This window comes from Ictalurus punctatus, chromosome 6, assembly GCF_001660625.3.
Source record: "Ictalurus punctatus breed USDA103 chromosome 6, Coco_2.0, whole genome shotgun sequence".
NCBI lineage: Eukaryota > Metazoa > Chordata > Actinopteri > Siluriformes > Ictaluridae > Ictalurus > Ictalurus punctatus.
In genome coordinates this window covers 32,748,327-32,767,049 of record NC_030421.2, presented here as the reverse complement: position 1 = coordinate 32,767,049, position 18,723 = coordinate 32,748,327, and the positions used below count along the sequence as shown (strand labels likewise).

General features: G+C 41.8%; 1 protein-coding gene across 1 annotated transcript in view; it reads left to right on the top strand.

Moving 5' to 3' along the window:
- Positions 1-1,669: 1,669 nt before the first annotated feature.
- The window catches only part of xpo4 (exportin 4), a 34,548-nt gene continuing 17,494 nt past the window's right edge, over positions 1,670-18,723 (top strand). The window contains exons 1-6 of the mRNA XM_017470781.3: positions 1,670-1,753; positions 7,323-7,428; positions 10,730-10,871; positions 10,992-11,130; positions 13,617-13,733; positions 13,844-13,997. Of these exons, the coding sequence (XP_017326270.2) occupies positions 1,688-1,753; positions 7,323-7,428; positions 10,730-10,871; positions 10,992-11,130; positions 13,617-13,733; positions 13,844-13,997 (724 nt within the window). The 5' untranslated portion in view covers positions 1,670-1,687. The remainder of the gene's footprint in view (positions 1,754-7,322; positions 7,429-10,729; positions 10,872-10,991; positions 11,131-13,616; positions 13,734-13,843; positions 13,998-18,723) is intronic.

Genomic DNA, 18,723 nt, shown 5'->3' with positions numbered 1-18,723 from the left:
ATATATATATATATATATATATATATATTTACTACAATATATTAAAATTATATAAACTGCACTTATATGTGTGTATACACTCACCTGTCATTTTAATAGGAACACCAGTACACCTGCACATTCATGCAGTTATCTAATCAGCCAATCATGTGGCAGCAGCACAATGCCTAAAATCATGCAGATGCAGGTCAAGAGGTTCAGTTAATGTTCACATCAAACACTAGAACGAAGAAAATGTGTGATCTCTGTGACCTTAATCATGGCGTGGTTGTTGGTGCCAGACAGGCTGGTTTGAGTATTTCGGAAACATTCTGTGTGCAGAGGGTCTGCAGGCTGAAACACCTTGATGAGAGAGATCAGAGGAGAATAACCAGACTGGTCTGAGCTGACAGGAAGTCAATAGTAATTCACTCTTTACAACCGTGGTGAGCAGAAAAGCATCTCAGAACTCAAAACACTTTAAACCTTGAGGTTGCTGGGCTTCAACAGCAGAATACCACATCAGGTTCCACTCCTGTCAGCCAAGAACAAGAATCGGAGGTGATCATGGGCACAAGCTCAAGTTGGGCACAAGTTGATTATTTGAAAAAGACCAGGTAATTTTTTACCCCAGCCTTACAACAGCCAACTGTACATTTTGGGTCAACCTGCGCTCATTATAACCTCAGATTCCTGTTCTTGGCTGACAGGAGTGCAACCTGTTGTGGTCTTCTGCTGTTTGCTCATCCACCTCAATATTCGATGTGCTGTGCGTTCTGAGACGCTTTTCTACTCACCACGGTTACGAAGAGTGAGTATGCGAGTTAGCCTACTAGACCCTTCCCGGCAGCTGGCTCCGAATCTTTTCCTCCGAACCAACATTTTCCTCTGACCTCTCTTATCAACCAGGCGTTTCCACCTGCAGAACTCTCGCTCACTGTGTGTTTTGTTTTTCGCACCATCCCGTGTAAACCCTATCCTGTTGTGTGTGAGATTCCCAGGAGTTTCCCAAATACTCAAACCTGCCCATCCGGTACCAACAACCATGCCGCGGTCACATTTTCCCTCCATCCTGATCTTTGATCCGAACAATTTTACCTGAAACCCTTGACTTGTATTTGAACTGCCCTGCTGCCACATGATTGGCTAATTAGATAACTGCATGAATGTCTCTAGAGGTGTACAGGTGCTCCTAATATAACGGCCAGTGAGCACACATGGCGCAGTGGTGGCTTAGCGGTTACGGCTCTGGGGTACTGATCAGAATGTCGGGGGTTCAAACCCCAGCGCTGCCAAGCTGTCACTCTTGGGCTCTTGAGCAAGGCCCTTAACCCTTTCTGCTCCAGGGGTGCTGTATCATGGCTGACCCCAACCTCCTGACAGGCTGGGGTATGCGAAGAAAACAATTTCACTCTGCTCTACTGTATATGTGACCAATAAAGACTCATTTTTATTATATGGAGCTCTTGATCATAGTTAGGGTCGAACATTTAAAGAATATTAGACAACTTTATTAGAAACCTCAAGAGGTCTCCATTCCAAAACTGAACACTACAGTACTAAGTAGTAATAATAGTATGTTTTGATCAGCTTTGCTTGTGTACTACTTTGCCATGCCGTGCTACTCAGCATGCCTGGATGTCGCCATTGGCCTGAGCTCGAGCTCAATCCCACAATGCAGTGCGTGGCGCGTCATTGAAGAGAGACCATGATGGCGGCGCTCGGTGCACCAGAAGTGATTTCACAGCTGGAAAGCGCTGCCAAAGTTTTAATGGTGAGAAATACGGCGCTGTTTTGCTGTGTGTGCGCTTGAATAGGATTGAGTGGGAGTGTGAGGTTGAATGGTGGACGTGTTGCGAGGCTCGGCCATGTTTAGGGAAGGCTGGCTAACGCAGAGCGGTGCGTGGCTCCGTGCTTGTTTCACTCTCCATCCCGCAAAAACGCCGCTCATACATCCACAGTCGTCTCCTCGGGGGGAAGAAAAACACCCCAGTGGGTCCTACTACCTGCTGGGAGAACAATAACCAACGCATGCTGTTAGAAATGAGCGCGACGGACCTGTTTTCACTCGGGGTTAAAGTGTGGGAAACTGTCCGTCTCTAGGCGGCTAACGGCACGCTGTTCAAACGCTCCATGATGGTGAGATGCTTCAGGTCCTGCTCTGACCAGGTGGAAACTAGTCGAGAACAAACTTCTGGGCTGTGTCTCAACCTGGCCGAGGAGTTATAGAGTCGTTCACTAGCTTAATCTAACGTTTAGAAAGTTCCTCTAGAAGACCAGGTGCAGTTATGGAGCCAAACAAGTGGTATGAGTAGCTAGCTTGAACCCAGGGCTCCGACCTTTCTCCTTGAGAGTGAAAAGCTCCTCTGTGTAGCAGCAGCCACCCAGGAGCATGTTTAGCTTTTATCTCAACTCTTAATCGTGTGGACTCTAGTGCTTTTTAGTGGTTTTAGTCTCTTGGGGAATTGATGAGGTTTGTTTATATCATTTTAGGCCCAGTCATGGCCACCCTGCTGAAAAAAACAAACAAAACAGAACAAAACAACAATAACAGAAACCTGCAGAGAATTTGTAATGGTTTTAATGGAAACTGTAATGGTGCCCGTGGGTCTGTACTGGCAACTTGTTGCTTTCTGTTTAGTCTACTGGATGCCGTTAAGGACCGATAATGGTTTTAATGGTTAGTTGATGGATTGTAATGGTATTTGAAGTGGAAACCATTAGAATTTCTGTGGTGGTTTGTGGTGGTGTTTATTTATTTATTTATTTTTCCATCAGGGAAGTCAGACTGTGATATTTATATCGTTTGTTATTTTAGTTTAGTGAAAGTTTTGGCAGTAAACAACTGACTATTAAAAAAAATGTGTGTGTGTGTATATATATATATATATATATATATATATATATATATATATATATATATATATATATATATATACACACACATACACACTTCTCTTTGATTTTCATTAACACAACAGCGGTACCAAGATCTCAAGACAGCATGTAGGACATTCACTAGCTTACACTCCCTACACACAATTCTAGGTAGGATATCAGAGAAAGAAAAGGGGGGGATAATAATTTAGATTTATTAATAAAGGTACAATAGTACATGGAATAACAGACACTTGTCTTCGTTAAAAACGTCCCAAAGAGAAGAATGTGCGTTCAAGTCCTCCTGGGAAGTTCGTGTTTACGAGTCGAGAAGTCGTAATTGCTACGTAGGGTGTGTTCGAGTCACTTTGGTCGGAGCAAGATGGCGGCGTACCTTCTGTTAATTAACTACGAAAAATACAGCATTTTTAAAAAAAAATTTTTTTTATAACTCTACTTGAACAAAGAATGCACGTCAGGTGTGTTTTGTAAACTTTATCATTACATATTACATCGTAATTATGCAATGCTTATTATAAATAATAAAAAAAAAAGTCTAACAATAACTCACTGCTTAATACAACATCATAACTGAAATCAGCTTCTGAGATGAGTAAACATTCAGATTCAGCTAATTTACCGTCAGCTCCAGATGTTGTGTCCGTTGATTCCGCCACGTTTTCTTACTTAATGTTTAAGGCATATTGGCAGGCGCCCTTGTCCAGACCGACTTACGGAAGTGCTTCGAAGTCTCTATCGATAATACGTTGCGAATGTGCGTTCAGCTCGTAAATGCGACCCCGATAGACCCGACCCCTGTGAAGTCGACCAGAACGAGACTGCACATTTTCTAGCCAGAACAGGACAAAAGTTCAGTACACACTCATCATCAACGTCAAGATTTCCAACAACAGTACAGTTCAAGTGATGTGCGTGTATCTAGTCGGAGACATGGCAGTTCTTCCCAGTAATCTTTTGTATAACTTTGTGCATCTCTTTCCTGTAGGTCGTAACCTTTTATACGATCCCAAAATGTATGTGTCACAGGACCGGTGGCTGCTTTACACTTGAAACATAATGAGAGGTGTTGGGGGAAATTTTGTTGAGGTGAACTGGTGTTAAATAAGTGTAACCTATACATTTAAAAATGTTGTTCATGAGACGAAATTGAATCAGCCTTTGGGAAAAACAGATGACCACTCCATTGACTATTTTATTATTATTATTATTATTATTATTATTATTATTATTATTTTAACCAGAAAGAGTTTCCATTGTAGCAGAAGTTGATGAAATTGCAATACGATTACAGCATAAAAGGCCATTTAAGAAACTCCAGGCTACACTTTGTTCATCTTGATTTATGTTCCTGTTCATTTTAATGGTTTGAAAATGGAGGAAGGACGGGCAGTGCCAAGTCTGCCCCTTCACTATATACGTTTTTTTTTTTCTTTTTTCAATTTTATTTTATTTGTCATTTATTTATTTATTTCAGATTTGATGGTTTTATCAGTCGTATCTCGCCTGAGAGTAATTGCTGATCGGTCAAATTAGATTAGTGCAACATGCATAAAAGAAATGAATAATCATGAAGTCAAACGATAGATCTCATGGGGAGGTTCGAGACCGTAAAGCAGATTGGTAAGTGCTTTTCGGAAATCCAAACTTTCATGTGATGCTTTGTTAAGCCTAATGGGGACAACTTTAAGAGATTGTGCTGCACGCGTTTTCATTGCCTTCCTTTCCATTGAGCTGGTGTTTATGGAGGCAACAGATGGACGTTAGCGGTTAATGATTTCGGCAGCAGTGTGCACACTTTTCTCTACTGGCTCTAAAAGACATGGAAATGGTCTGCACATTTTATACCACCACTTACAGTACTAAGGATTTCAGTGAGGATTAAACCATGATTGGGGGGGGGGGTGTTCTGTTCTAGGAAAATAATCCATCTGGGGTGGTGTGATCCGGCCCAACACAAAGGAACGGGCCGATACCCCCCCCGCCCACGCACACACACACACACACACACACACACACACACACACACACACACACACACACACAGTCGATTATTTTCCTTTAAGAGTACATCTCGAAAGTGTTTTATTCCTTAAATCACAGCAGTTTGCCAACTGTTGCAGTTTTTGATTAGTTAACATAGTACATGTTGTGCGTTTTATCTGTTTATAGTTACTTTAATGTGTTCGACCGTCTGTGAGTCGTCCGATGGACGTTGATGAGACAAAAGAAGGACACGTCATCGTGTTAGTCAGAAACCGTAAAGTGATGCTTCCCGAATACCCGAATCCCATGGCGAAAACCTTACTGACCGTTGCCACCCAAGACTCCTTCTTTAAATATTAACAAGTCTACTTCTAGAAAGCGCCAGCAAGGCTTAGCCACTCTTCCTTGTGAAGTAAGAGCATTTTTTAATAATGAGTTTTTTATTATCAGGCTGAGATTACGTGAAGAGTCTGCCGCATGCTTAGATCGAGCTCATTAATATAAACCTATCATTAATGTTTCGGCTGGAACTGCTGTCAGGACTGCTGTTTCAGAAGATTAATCACGATTCGGGACTTCGGCAGCACTGCGGATTCATACGAATATTACAGTGGTATATTTGGGAAGGATGCATCTCTTACCACTTTAATGAAATTATAAGTAAAAACTACAAAACCCCTTCTTTTCTGTGTGAGCAGAACCGCGTGCGTGGGTCGGATCGCGTACCGATCACCAGCAGCTTCTTCTCGTAAACGACTCGGGAACCGTGCTAGCGCAGGGGACTTTTGTTTTTACTCTTTACCGTACAGGGGAACCCGTTTTCCCACAGAATCGTGCAGAATCATTGCCAGCTTGTCAGTTGCCATATTATCTGGGGTTATTTCTGCAGGTCATTTGATATTAGATAACGTTCCAGACATGGGAACATGCAGTGCATTTTAAAAAAACACTCACGTGATGGATTTTTAAAAAAATGTAATCACAGATATACAGTAGTGAGCATCAGTGATGTCTGACGTAGGAAGACTGACGTCTTCGCCCTTTATTCGAGCATATTATTAAAGATTTATTTTGTGTGGTGGTGCTTGAAGTTTGAAACGAAATGGTCTTTCACACCGAGCGCGATTAAGCGACGCGATTGTATGACGCGATGACGCTCTCGAATCGAAACGATAGATCCCTACGGAGCTATTCACACCAGGCGCGATCAATCGCGGCGCAACGAAGCGAGATTTTTTTTGAACCGGGCCGTCCGATTAGATTCGCGCTTTTCTTTTTCCGTGCTTCTTAACAGTTTGCGTGCCTCGTGGTGCTATTCGCAAACATTCACGTGATTCTTCTTCTCGGTGACCAGAGACGATCGGCCGATCAAGTGAGTAGCGGGTTGCGCCACCTGGCGTGCAGGTGTAAAATGCAAACACAAACCATTTTGTCGATTAAATACCTTACCCATGTTTAGTGTTTTCTTCTTACCAACATAACATACTCCACATGTTTTGATGGTTAGGGTCATTAAAAGCAACCATTGTGTAAAAACGTCCGCTCCGGACATCGCTTTCGGCCACTACTGTACTCTGCGTTATCGTACATTCTCCCAGCTCTCCAGCTTAGACTTGGCTCTGTTGGGCTTAAGTGGTGTGTCTGCCTTCACTGCTTTAAGAGCCAGTACACAAGCTGAAACATGGACTGGATTCATTTTATTGCTTTGGCATCAGGATTGTTTGTTTAAAGAAGAAAGTTTGTTTTAGGAGTTGGTAATATATTGTTTTCTAACAGAATGAATTTACTAAGTGGATCAGGTGGTAGAGCGGGTCGTCCACCAATCGTAGGGTCGGCGGTTCTATTCCCGGCCCACGTGACTCCACATACCGAAGTGTCCTTGGGCGAGACGCTGAACCCCAAGTTACTCCCGATGGCAAATTAGCACCTTGCATGGCAGCTCTGCTACCACTGGGGTGTGTGTGTGTGTGTGTGAATGGGTGAATGAGCCACAGTGTAAAGCGCTTTGCATAAAAGCGCTATATAAGTGCAGATCATTTACCATTTTAACGACTCGTTCGTAAGACTGCTGATGTGTATTGCAGTGTGCATTCATTTAAAAAAATTTTTTTTAAAGTCACCTCGACGTTTCGCAGATCACCGTGGAAACCTGGCAGACATGGATGTTTGGCTCTGATGTGCCATCTTGTAGGTAGTTCTTTTAATCCTCCAGATGTACATAAGGTGCTCCGGGACGTAGGTGAATAATGCTGAGTCCTTGTTATAATTTAAGCAAAAGGCCCTCTCTTCACTGGTGTTATAACTGAGAATGAAATGTTTGTCTTTCCTTCAGTGTGATAAACTGCACGTTCATGCGGTGCTTTTAAAGAACCATCTTTTTTTTGTTCGTTGTTAAAACACAAGTTATGAATTTGTTTTAATGTGGACGTTCACGCCCGTATGCATGTCTTGTGTGTTTTCAGGCACCACCATCCATGGTCAGCACAGAACAGAGGCAGCATGCCGAACACATTTTCCTCTCCTTTCGCAAGTCCAAATCGCCTTTCGCTGTTTGTAAACACATTCTTGGTAAGTGGTAGCTCCCTCTTTTGAAAACGTTTCTGGGCAGTTTGGGTTTTGTTTTTTTTCCTCCCCTGAAAGGGTTTAGGACATTGTGTTCTGGAGTCACTTATTTAGATTTGTTAAAGGGCAGCTCCAGTGAATTTCATTTAAAAAAATAAATAATTAATTAATTAATTAATTAATTAATAAGGGGGGGGGGGGGGCACATTGAGCTAGGTGTGGAAGAATATTTTGTGCATTGTGCTGCACGATTATGGCCAAAATGATAATCCCGATTATTTTGATCAATATTAAGATCTCGATTATTTATCATGATTTTATTTATCATTTATTTTAGGGACAACATATTTTTATTGCACTTTCACATTTAAATAAACAGACCGCTGCTTTCACCTCCATATTGTGCTACATTCCTGATAATGTACAAATCTTTAACAGTGTTTACAGGAGGACAGAGGCAAGACAATTTGTTTTAGGCCTAATTACGAAAATTTAGGAGCACAGTTGAAGTTTAGGGGTTTTATTGTACATCTTTTTCTTTTTAGGGATGGTAATGTTGATGTGCCACAATATAAGTAAATGTAAATAGGCATGAGAAAACTTCAGCTGGACAATTATGACAGAATTTCCACGGTCATGGTTCTGGGCTGGAGTCAGTTCTCGAACCGCCGTGTATATTGTGTAGATATCTGAATAATCTCGTATAGGATGTGATTGGGGGAGTTCATTTACCCGTCAGATGCAAAGCGCTTTAGTGTAATGGTGTTCATTACTGACGCTCCGATCAGGATGTTTACAGCCGATACCGATCCAGATACCGATCTTTTTTTGTTTAAGCTTTAATCAGGAGGTCTGTCATAAACAGTTAAATGTAATCTCTCCGCTCATGGTCACTGTTAATTGAATTAAAATAATAGCAATGAGAAATACAGTTGGTTAATTGATAAATAAACAAGCATAAAATATTTATTTTTTAAAATATCTTAAACATTAAAGAGTCCTAATTAAAAGCAAACTAACACAAGCATGATCCATATTTGGAAAAAGACTAATAGCTTTCTAAGGAGATAGCGAACTAAGATTAATGACAAATTGATATTAATTGCAACCCATAGTAATTAAACCATTTAATTTATCATTTTATTTATATTTTATAAAGTTATTATAATATCTATTTTGATATGAAATTATTTATTCATAACTAAGCACATTTTCGGTCTTTATAGTTTATTAGTTTTCTGTTTGTTTGTTTGTTTATCTGTTGTTCCTTTTATATCGGTTCCCCAGTACAGTGTCCATGTCTGCTGATAATATTGTGTTTTTGGGGGATTAATCAAAACATGGAAAATGGAGTTGACATTTCTATTGATAACTGGCAACCGTGAGTTTAAATGAAGGGAATTAGAGTTAGTGAAGGAGAGCTGCAGTGTACTGTATGTTTACAGACGGAGCAGTTGCTACTCTTGATTGTGATTGGTGAGGAATTATTTAATAAAGAAGTTTGAATTAAACCCACCTTGTAGCGATAGCATTATTATTTATTTGCTCCGTGCGAAGCCGCTGTGTCTACACGAGCAGGTGAAAGTTCAGGTCGTTTTGCGGGACCAATAAAAGATGGCGGTTGTTTAAACACTAATATCGCAGGCGATCATGTTCATTTAATCGTGGGCAGTCAAAATTATAATCGCGATCGATATTCGATTAATTGTGCAGCCCTACTACGACGGCCGCAATTAGTACACGGTCAATGAAAATTTCGGGCTGTGTCCCAAATAGCACTCTACACTCTAAATAGGATGCCTACATGGCAGTAGTTATGTAGGAAGGAATGTTGTTTATTTGGGACATGCCCTTCAGTTCTGCAGAAGAGTTATGAGAATAGTCAGCCGACTTAGACAGAAAATACAGTCAGCTCCATCACAAATACACGCACTAAAGGTGAGCAAAAGCCTTGATTGTCGTGTTGACTTTTGTTAGTTGTTACCAAATTTTTTACAAAGCTTACGGTGATTGATTTAATGTAGTTTGGCGCACGTGAGCAGCTCAGATCATTTCCAATAAATTGTAAATGGGAGTTTTGCCAAGCTGAGCAACCTGTACTCTCAACTACTAATCTGTACCCTGTCTCAGTTGTACATCGCAGTGAATACGTTTGTCAGCTGAATGAATAAATGTAATCTAAAAATAATCAATAGAATAAACATAATTTCCTGAACTGGTTGTCTTGTGTGGTGAATGTATACACGTCGCTTTGCGAATGCGTTATGTTAAAGCTGCAGTAGTGAGCTTTTGCCTCTCTATCGCCATCTCTATTTGAAACATAAAACTGCAAGTTACTTGCCAAGTTTAAAAATAAATAAATAAATAAATAAAATGTGGGTTGTGATTGCGGCACTGCTCCTCCGCGGAGATGAATCTGATGGTTTGAGGTATTGGTGTGGGTTGTATATTCGCTCCAGTACTTGACGGTGGAGGTGGCGGCGGATACGGTTTTCTTGGCGTGGAGGTGAGTTCCTCTCACTCAGAGCGAACAGAAAATACGTGCAATTTACCACACTGACCAAAACAGAGCAACATGGGAAACTCTATCTAGCTGAATCAAGCGAACAAGTGTGCCAATGTTATGTACCTATTGCACCACTTAAAGGTCTTACCTGTTCTGCAGAAAAAAAGCCGTCTCTGCGTCAGTCTTCAATCTCTTCAGATCTCGCCGTTTTCACCACCTCTCAAAAGCCAAGCCCAGATTTATTCTGGTTTTAGCGCGGGCTCTGTCGCGTTCCCTTTCTGACTGCAGGCTCTCCGCAGTTCGAGGTCTTCTGGTCTTCCGCTGATTCCCCGGATGTCAGCGATGATTGCGTTTAGAGCGATCAGATTAAAGCGGCCTTCTAGATGACGAGTCTAAATTCTAAACAAGTGTCGTAAGGACACGCTACAAACACTCCACCATCCTCGGCACACGCGATATAGTAGCCGGGTCTTCTCCGTCCTGTTTACGGACATGCCTTCACGTGGTTACGTCAAATGAATGCCCACGCAAATGACCGCGCAAATTATAAATCATTATTACAAGCTTACCGTTGCGAATCTGGGTAAGGAGACGGTTTGACCCCCCCCCCCCCCCCACCCCCCCCTTTTTTTTTTTTCTTTTTTTTTAAACGTACTTGCTCAATAATTGTTATTTTACGCACTTGCTCAATCATTGTCGTTTGTTCATTTTTAACCAAAAAGAGTTCCATACTGCAGCTTTAAGCTGAAATACCCCAGCAGTGTTAGTTTAACAGAGCGGTGTTACTGTTTCTGTTTCCAGAGACCAGTAAGGTGGACTATGTGCTGTTCCAGGCTGCAACGGCCATAATGGAGGCTGTGGTCAGAGAATGGATCTTGCTGGAGAAGAACAGTATCGAGTCGCTCCGAACATTCCTCCTCACCTACGTCTTACAGAGACCCAAGTAAGTGTGACCGTAGAAAGAACCGATTTGGTTCCTGTGTTTCTCCTATTGGCTTTTCCTGATACGTTGTTGCAAATTTTTTTTTTGCTCTTTTAACTTCCCTTCTCTCCTCGTCCTCAGTTTGCAGAAGTACGTTCGAGAACAGATTTTATTGGCCGTTGCGGTTATCGTGAAACGTGGTTCATTAGACAAGTCCATCAACTGTAAGAGCATCTTCCATGAGGTCAGCCAGCTTATCAGCAGTGGCAATCCTACAGTGGTAAGCTTATGAGAATAGATTTAAAACCTCACTAATAAGAGCGCAACATCTCACACTAATACAGCTTCGGGGAAGGGTAATGCCATCTGATCGTGCTGCTCACTAGAGGGTGCTGTGTGTCTACTGGACTGTAGGGAAATGAGGCGAGACAGAAATGTCACTCCTGGAAAAAGGAGGGGGGAAAAAAAACTTTGAGCTTGTGTGTATGGCAACCTAAAACTCGGGTTAACTTTTGTATCTAGTAATAAAGGTTAATATTAGGGATGCACCAAAATGAAAATTCTTGGCCGGAGCCGAAACTGAATAGAATGGAAAAAATTGGCCGAAGGCCAAATACCGAACACGTTTTTTCATTTATTTTGCCATTTTTTTTCACCATTGCATAAATTAAATAGTCAAAATGTGCTTTTTACTATTTTGTCTTGCTTTTCGAATAAAAAAATAAATTACAAAAACTACAATTTCAAAATATTTATTTAACACTGAACATTTTTTTTCATTCCAGCCGGTACAGGCCATCAACAAGGCACAATATAACTTTAAATAAATAAATGAGTAAAATAAAAATGTTTTGATGTCATCTTTGAGCCCCCATTGAGTAGCCGATGTTAGGCCTGTAACTGACTGCTGAAAGAACGGAACACTCTGTAGCCTACAACTAAAAGTGCATTGACGAGTGCAGAAACTGGTTCTACTGGGTTCTATAGGGCTGATGATATCGGGGATATACACCGCTCGCGTCCCTGTACACCTCGCCGAGTATTACAGTAGATATAGTAGAGTTAGATACGTCGTTAATGTTCTGTACCGTGATAGATTTAGTTAGTTTAAACTATAGATTAGATTTATTCCCGCTGGTGTTTCCGCTCCCAGTCCATGGTACTAGTTCATGTTTCTTGTTCTGTGTTGTGACCCTGTTTCCTGTGACGCGACTCTGATTCCCGCTTTGCTCCGTTTACGCCTGTTTGCGGATCGCCCGACCCTTTGCCTGTCTTGACTACGTTTTTTGGATTACGATTTGGATTTGTCTGCCTGCCCTTAAATAAATACGTCTTTACCTGCTTCCGTACTCTACTCCCTTACGTCTCGCGACGTGACAGAATACTCCGGAACAGAAAGAAAAACGCACGTGTCCACAGTAAACATCCGAAGAGCACGTAGCTCGTGCATGCGCGCGCCCCCTCATTGAGGTCGTGACATTCGCACGTCTCACTCTGGTTGCTAGGCTATTTGGTCGCGTCATCAAACACGTCATCGTTCGGTCAAATTTATTCGGCCTTTTCGCTCATTTCGGCCGAGCACCGGAAATGCTTTTTATTTGCTATTTTCGGCTGAATAATTTCGGTTGCCGAACATTCAACTTCTACATTCTCTTAAATATTGTGTTTCTTTCAAATTCTAGCCAAATAAGCGACTCCAGTTTGGAAGTCAGTGGTATGAATGAATTCTGACAGAAATATACCCATAATTATTTATAACAGTTCATACCCCAAGCGCTTCAGTGCTTCTTAAGTGCTTTGTTCGGTTTTAGTCATTTACCCACAGGATTGAGCAGTTTTTCTAGTTTAAAAAAAAAAAAAATAGTTTAAGGTTGTTGCAAACAAAAACGCTTTATAAAAATTTGCGATGCAATATGCAGAGTTTTTCTGCTTCTTTTCTTTTTTTTGCGGAAAACTACTTGAATTGGCGAAATCGCGGTTGCATTCGATTGTTTTGCGCGGTCTTTCACAGTGATGTTTGTCAGCGAATGAGACCTTTCAGCTGTACTCGCGTTCGAGGCACGTGAATGTGAATCGAAGAGGCCTTTACTGAATGCGTGTTGTGATGACGGCACACGACGCCGCTTGGCCCAAATCTGCGGAAAACTGCCGTCATTTTGAAAAATTGCAATAATCTCTGAATATTGTGGAATTTTATTTGGCACTAAGGTCTAAATTAAAAACAAATTGAGAATAGAGAAATAAAATGCCTTTATAAAACAAATCATTCATTTTTAATTATATTTATTTGTTCTTTTATTTATTGATTGATTCCATTTATTTATTTATACATTTCTTTTTGCTTTTTCGAGTGCTACATGCAGATGAGGAGGCGGTCCTTGCGTAGCTCAGTGCGTGATTGGTTGAGAGCTCACGTATGAGCGCCAGGTCTAACGAAACGATAGAGATCAGAGTTTTCAAAGAAAATGACATATAAATAAATATAAAACTAAACGAATGCTTGTATGTATGAATAAATATAAAAATGGGAATAAATAAATAAAAGTTAACGAACGATTCGTGGCTTTTATTTATTTATTTATTTATTTATTTATTTATTACCCATTCCACCCTGTATCACACTAAAGATAGGAGCATGAATGAGTTTTTGAAGACAAATTGTAGTGTACCTTTACATTTTTTTGCATTGTTTTATGGTGTGGTTGGTAAATTTCATGAAATTTTCAGGTAATTCCTATGTATTTCTGGCTGTTTTTGTCTCCGAAGCAAACACTGGCATGCTCCATCCTGACAGCTTTATTAAGCGAGTTCTCCAGCTCCAATAAAACCAGTAACATTGGCCTCAGTATGGAGTTCCATGGCAGCTGCAAGCGTATTTTTCAGGTCAGCCCTCTTTTCTACGTTTGATCATTTTACTGTTGTGGTGTTTTGTATTATTCAGGGTTTTGTTTTTTCTTTTTCTTTCCGTGTACGTGTGCATTCTTCTCTTGTAGGAGGATGACCTTAAGCAGATCTTTGTACTCAACATGGAGGTTTTGCAGGAGTTCAGTCGTAGGGAGAACCTCAATGCTCAGATGTCGTCCGTGTTCCAGCGTTATCTAGCACTGGCCAATCAAGTGCTCAGCTGGAACTTTCTCCCACCTAATCATATCCTTTTTTTAAAAAAAAAAAAAGGTGTACGTTTGCGTTGTTCTTAATTTGGAATGGACGGAACTTCTGAGCCAGTAGCCTGTGTATAATGCTCCTGAGAACTGCTCCTAAAAATATCTGCTCTGATGTAGTCTATTATTTCCTCATTTAACAACTCGCTATATTTAAAAACCAAAAAAAAAACAAAAACAACCCATACAGAAAGTATTTGAACTCTCTGAGCAGTGTCTCAGACGGAGCTGTTACAGGTGCGGACACGGACTGATGACCAGCGCTCTTGATAGTGTAACTGCTCATAGTACGGTATGTAATTTGGTTAGCGTGCAAGTAAACCGTTCTTCTCAAACTAAAAGTGGAAGCACTTCATAACTGCTCGTTTATATTTACGATCCGCATATTACATCATCGTACTTCCGAGATCGGACGGGCCGAGCCGCCGGGTGAGCACGTGCGACACGTTTGAAACGGCTGTGCCTGGATCAGCCTTTCTTCTAGTGTGGCTGGAGGTATCTGTTTACTGATCATTCTGTGATGTACAAAAGGCTAATGCCGTTATGAGCTCGCCGTCATCATTTGATCGTAGTACATCTCGACTAGCGCGCCTGTCTGTCCCGTCTCGGCGCTGCCGCCTTTCTCTATTCCTAGCCGTTAAATGAGCACTGCTAAATACTGACTCATTTAAGAGTACTCTTAAAGCTGACGTCTTTTTATCCTCTCTGTTCTCCCGTTCTAAGTGTGGAGGAAATGGCCTGAAATGTTCCTGATATTTTGGCACTTAAGCCCAGAGTTTCTGAGTGGCTTTATACATCGTGGCGCTGATTTCTGCTTCATTCTTTGCTTATTGATCTGCTATTCCTGTTCAATTTGAATAGATTTATTTATTTATTTTCTTTTGAAAATCGCATGTTGAAAATGTTCATTTATTAGAAACGTGATTGGGTTGTTCTCGCAATAATTTGGAAAGGGATGCATGGGAGCTCCACAAAAACATCAGAGTAGTGTTGGAGAGTGAAGGGTTAACGTTCAGGTGCACCGCAGTATGCGCGCTGTAGTTTGGGCTGGAGATCGAGGCTGTGAGCGTGTCACACAGAGAGACGGTGTTGCTCTCTCTTTTTGGCCGTTCATCATTGTGAAGGGGAGAAAAAAAAACATGATGAATACGGAAAATTCCCCCAGGGTGGCAGAATGGTTAGTGCACTCCAGTTCCTCAGGAAAAGAGGCTCGCCTGAGCAGGAAAGGTAACGGTAGTACGAGTTCTCTCTCAAAAACACCAAAAGAGCAGCCTTTTTCTTCCCAATAAAACAGCAGGTATGCCAAACGACGTGATTAATCCGTCGAGATACACTTCCGGTCAAAAGTTTGTGGACACGCGACTGTTTCTCATGATGTTAACAACCTTTTGGTCTGAAGGTGTGCGATTAAATGTTTGAAATCGGCGTCGTAGAGAAAAATAGAACCGTGCCGACGCGTTCGTTTCTTTCATTAGAAAACTAACGTTTTATTTACAAAAAATTATCTGTTTAAACGGGCGACTCGGAGGGAAATATTCCGAAAAGCAGTGGTTAAGAGTCCGGCGTCGGTGTGAACTCCTTTAATACTGTTTAAAAAGCATCTCGGGGAAATTCCTCAAGAGATCGCTCGAGAAAACGCCAAGAATACATTTCTGTAAATTCTCGGTGAAAAGGGCGTCGACTTTGGTGATGCAGTATATGCACAGAGCCTGTGATTGCAACTGCACACTCATACATCAAGCCTGACCTGGTGATGGAGGAACCAGTAAAGTTGACGGTATTGGATGTTTCGGTGGTGGCCGGACGCCGTATGGCGGAGACATGGCACCTTAAGGTTGAGAAATATGGGTCTTTATGTAACATCGAGGCCATAAAAAGATGGAGAGAGACGGAGAAGGAGATAGTACAACTCCCGTTGATCTTTTCAAGCAGAGGCCTTTTGTATGAGCCCTCAGGGGCCGGTCTTCGTCGAATGGGGTTAACTGAGAGGGATCTGAGTTACCTTTGCCTGTCAGTAATAAATGGGTCAATCCGTTGCTACGATTGTTACATGATAGGGACGAGATGAGTGTTAAAAATAAAAAAAGAGGCATTATCCGAGTCTGTCAGAGAGAAGGATCTATCGCCTTTATGATCCGCCAAAAGCGGTGATACCTGATGTTTGCATAGCCATTAGCGCCCGGTTGGGTGCCTCAGGGAGAGAATATCAAGCTGATAACAAGTGTTAAAATATATATATATATATATATATATATATATATATATATATATATATATATATATATATATATATATATATATTTTTTTTTTCCACAACATAATTCCCATAATTCCATTTGTGTTATTCCAGAGTTTGAATGACTTTTATTATTATTTTAAATGTGGAAAATAAAGAATGAGTGCGTCTAGACTTTTGACCGGTAGCGTATGTTCAACTCGGCTAACGTCAGACAAATATATATTTAACATGGGTTTACTGTATTTATTACGAGTGATGCTGAAACGTATCGAGCGAAAATGATCAGAACGGCTCTTTCAGGTTTCAGACAAAACAGGAAATGCTCTAAGGTAAAAAGATAAAAGGCCTACAACAAAGCGTCAGATTTTGCACTTTACAAATAATGTTAATGATGATGATGATGATGATGATAATTAGAAGGGGATTAAACGTGCTATGCCCCCCTCCCCCCCCCTTTTATTCTTTTGGAATATTTTCAATCAGAAATCAAATTAATATTGCGCAAATCTGTTGCCGGGGGGGGGGGGGGGGTACATTGAGCTAGGTGTGGAAGAATATCTTGTGCAGAGCTACGGTTAGAAGGTTGTTATTTAAGAGTTTAAACAAAGGTCTTGATACAGAGGCAATTACATAAAAGTGCAAAAACGATGCAGGAAATAAACTGGGAAATGATGCCCTTTTTGTGTGGTTATTAAAGCGCTCCTCTTCTATCAGGAAACGATTGGGATTTGCCCGACGGTCTCGGCTGTTTCACACCACGCATTTGTGTTCCATTTGAAGTCATGCTACTTCATTCTCTGCTGTTGCTAGTTATGTTACATGTGCCTTCGTGCCGCTTTCCGTGATCTATCATGGGCTGCACGTGCTAGTGATTGTATATGGGTGTGCGTTAGCTCTTTTGGGTGCTAATCCCACTCAGGCAGGCCGTGTGCCTCTCTGTCTGTTTACAGGGATCCGGGCTGGCGGCAGCACCAACTAGGATCACATATCACTTTCAAAGAGTGCCTGTGCCTTTATCATTCCCGATAAGTGTGCCTTTAAACACGCGAGTCGCAGAGGATCTGCCAGGAATGTTGAGCAGGCGCATGTGTCTCGGTGTGTTTGTATAGACGGACCGAGATCACAGTAATTGCTGACTGGGTGGTACGTGGAGGAGATGCTCCTCTGGGACGAAGAGCGTTTATTAAGGGCACTCATGGGGACAGTATGTGTGCTGCACGGATGTGCGTGCACACATGTTAACTTGAGGCCTGTGCTCAAAAATGTGTTCCTGACAGCCGCGTCTGCTTTATTCCACTCAAAGTGCCGCAGTGTGTATGTAGTCTCCGCTCCGGCATGTGTGGCATCTGTCCCCCGTCCCCCCCCTTGCTCCTGGAGTGTGTGTGTGTGTGTGGAGGTGTCATATGAGATTAGACACGGCTCCTGCTGCTCCTCTACCACTCCATGTCTCTCCTCAGCTTTAGCTGCTGCGGGGCAGGTCAAGCCTGGGCCTCGTGTCAGTCAGGTGCTCTGAATGGGTGAGGGGGACGACGGATGACGACAAACTAAACAGGAGTGGCTTTCCAGGACATGTGTTATTGGATGGGAGGGACGAGTGTGTAGAGACGGCATTCCAGAAGCATTCGTGCCTACACCGAGGGAGTGATGGAGTCTTAAAGGGGAGGAAGTGACACTTAAAGACCGTAATATCCCCCGCACGTCTTGGCTGGCTGTCACCGAGTGCCACTCAGCACTCTTGTAATTATTACGTTAGCAAAATGTGTGCATCTTTATCCGTCTAGAGCTCATATTCCTCATACGGACATTTCCAGAACAGTCTTGCTGATGGATAGATACCTCATTTTACTCCTGATATTTTCTCGTACTAGTTCCCTTCCTCCTTCCCTTCAGTCTTAACGGTGCGCTAATTTCCGATTCCGTGAACATCTGCGGCATAACCACTGACCTGGCATTCAAGGGAATTGAGGGGAATTTTCCTTTTAAATACTTTTTTATGTTTGTAATTCTACTCCACATCCATGTAGGGGAATTTTTTTATTTTTATTTTTGTACATCTTGTATACCTCTTAAACCATACTCCTACCTTTTCTTCTCCAAAGCCATTAGCCTGGTCTACGGCCATTTAGTCTTCATAAAGTCTGAAGGTGTTGTGTTGTACGCTTTTGTCTCTAACTTGGGCAACGGATAGGATGACACTTTCTTCCGTCAAATATGCCGACGAAGACCAGCAGTTCATGTTCCGTACACACCTGTAACATCGAGAACAGTATGGTATTGTTTCCTTCTTGGCAAACGGATGAAGCATATGGCATGTCACTCAAAGAGTGCTATTTTTTTCCCCCTCCCCCATCCTGTTGAGTATGACGGATGCAAATATGGATCAATACCGACATACTTGATTCCCACTTTATTTTGCTCATATTGCAGGCAGTGGTGTTGAAGGCTTGGCTCCAGCTCTGCTTTCCTCTCCCCT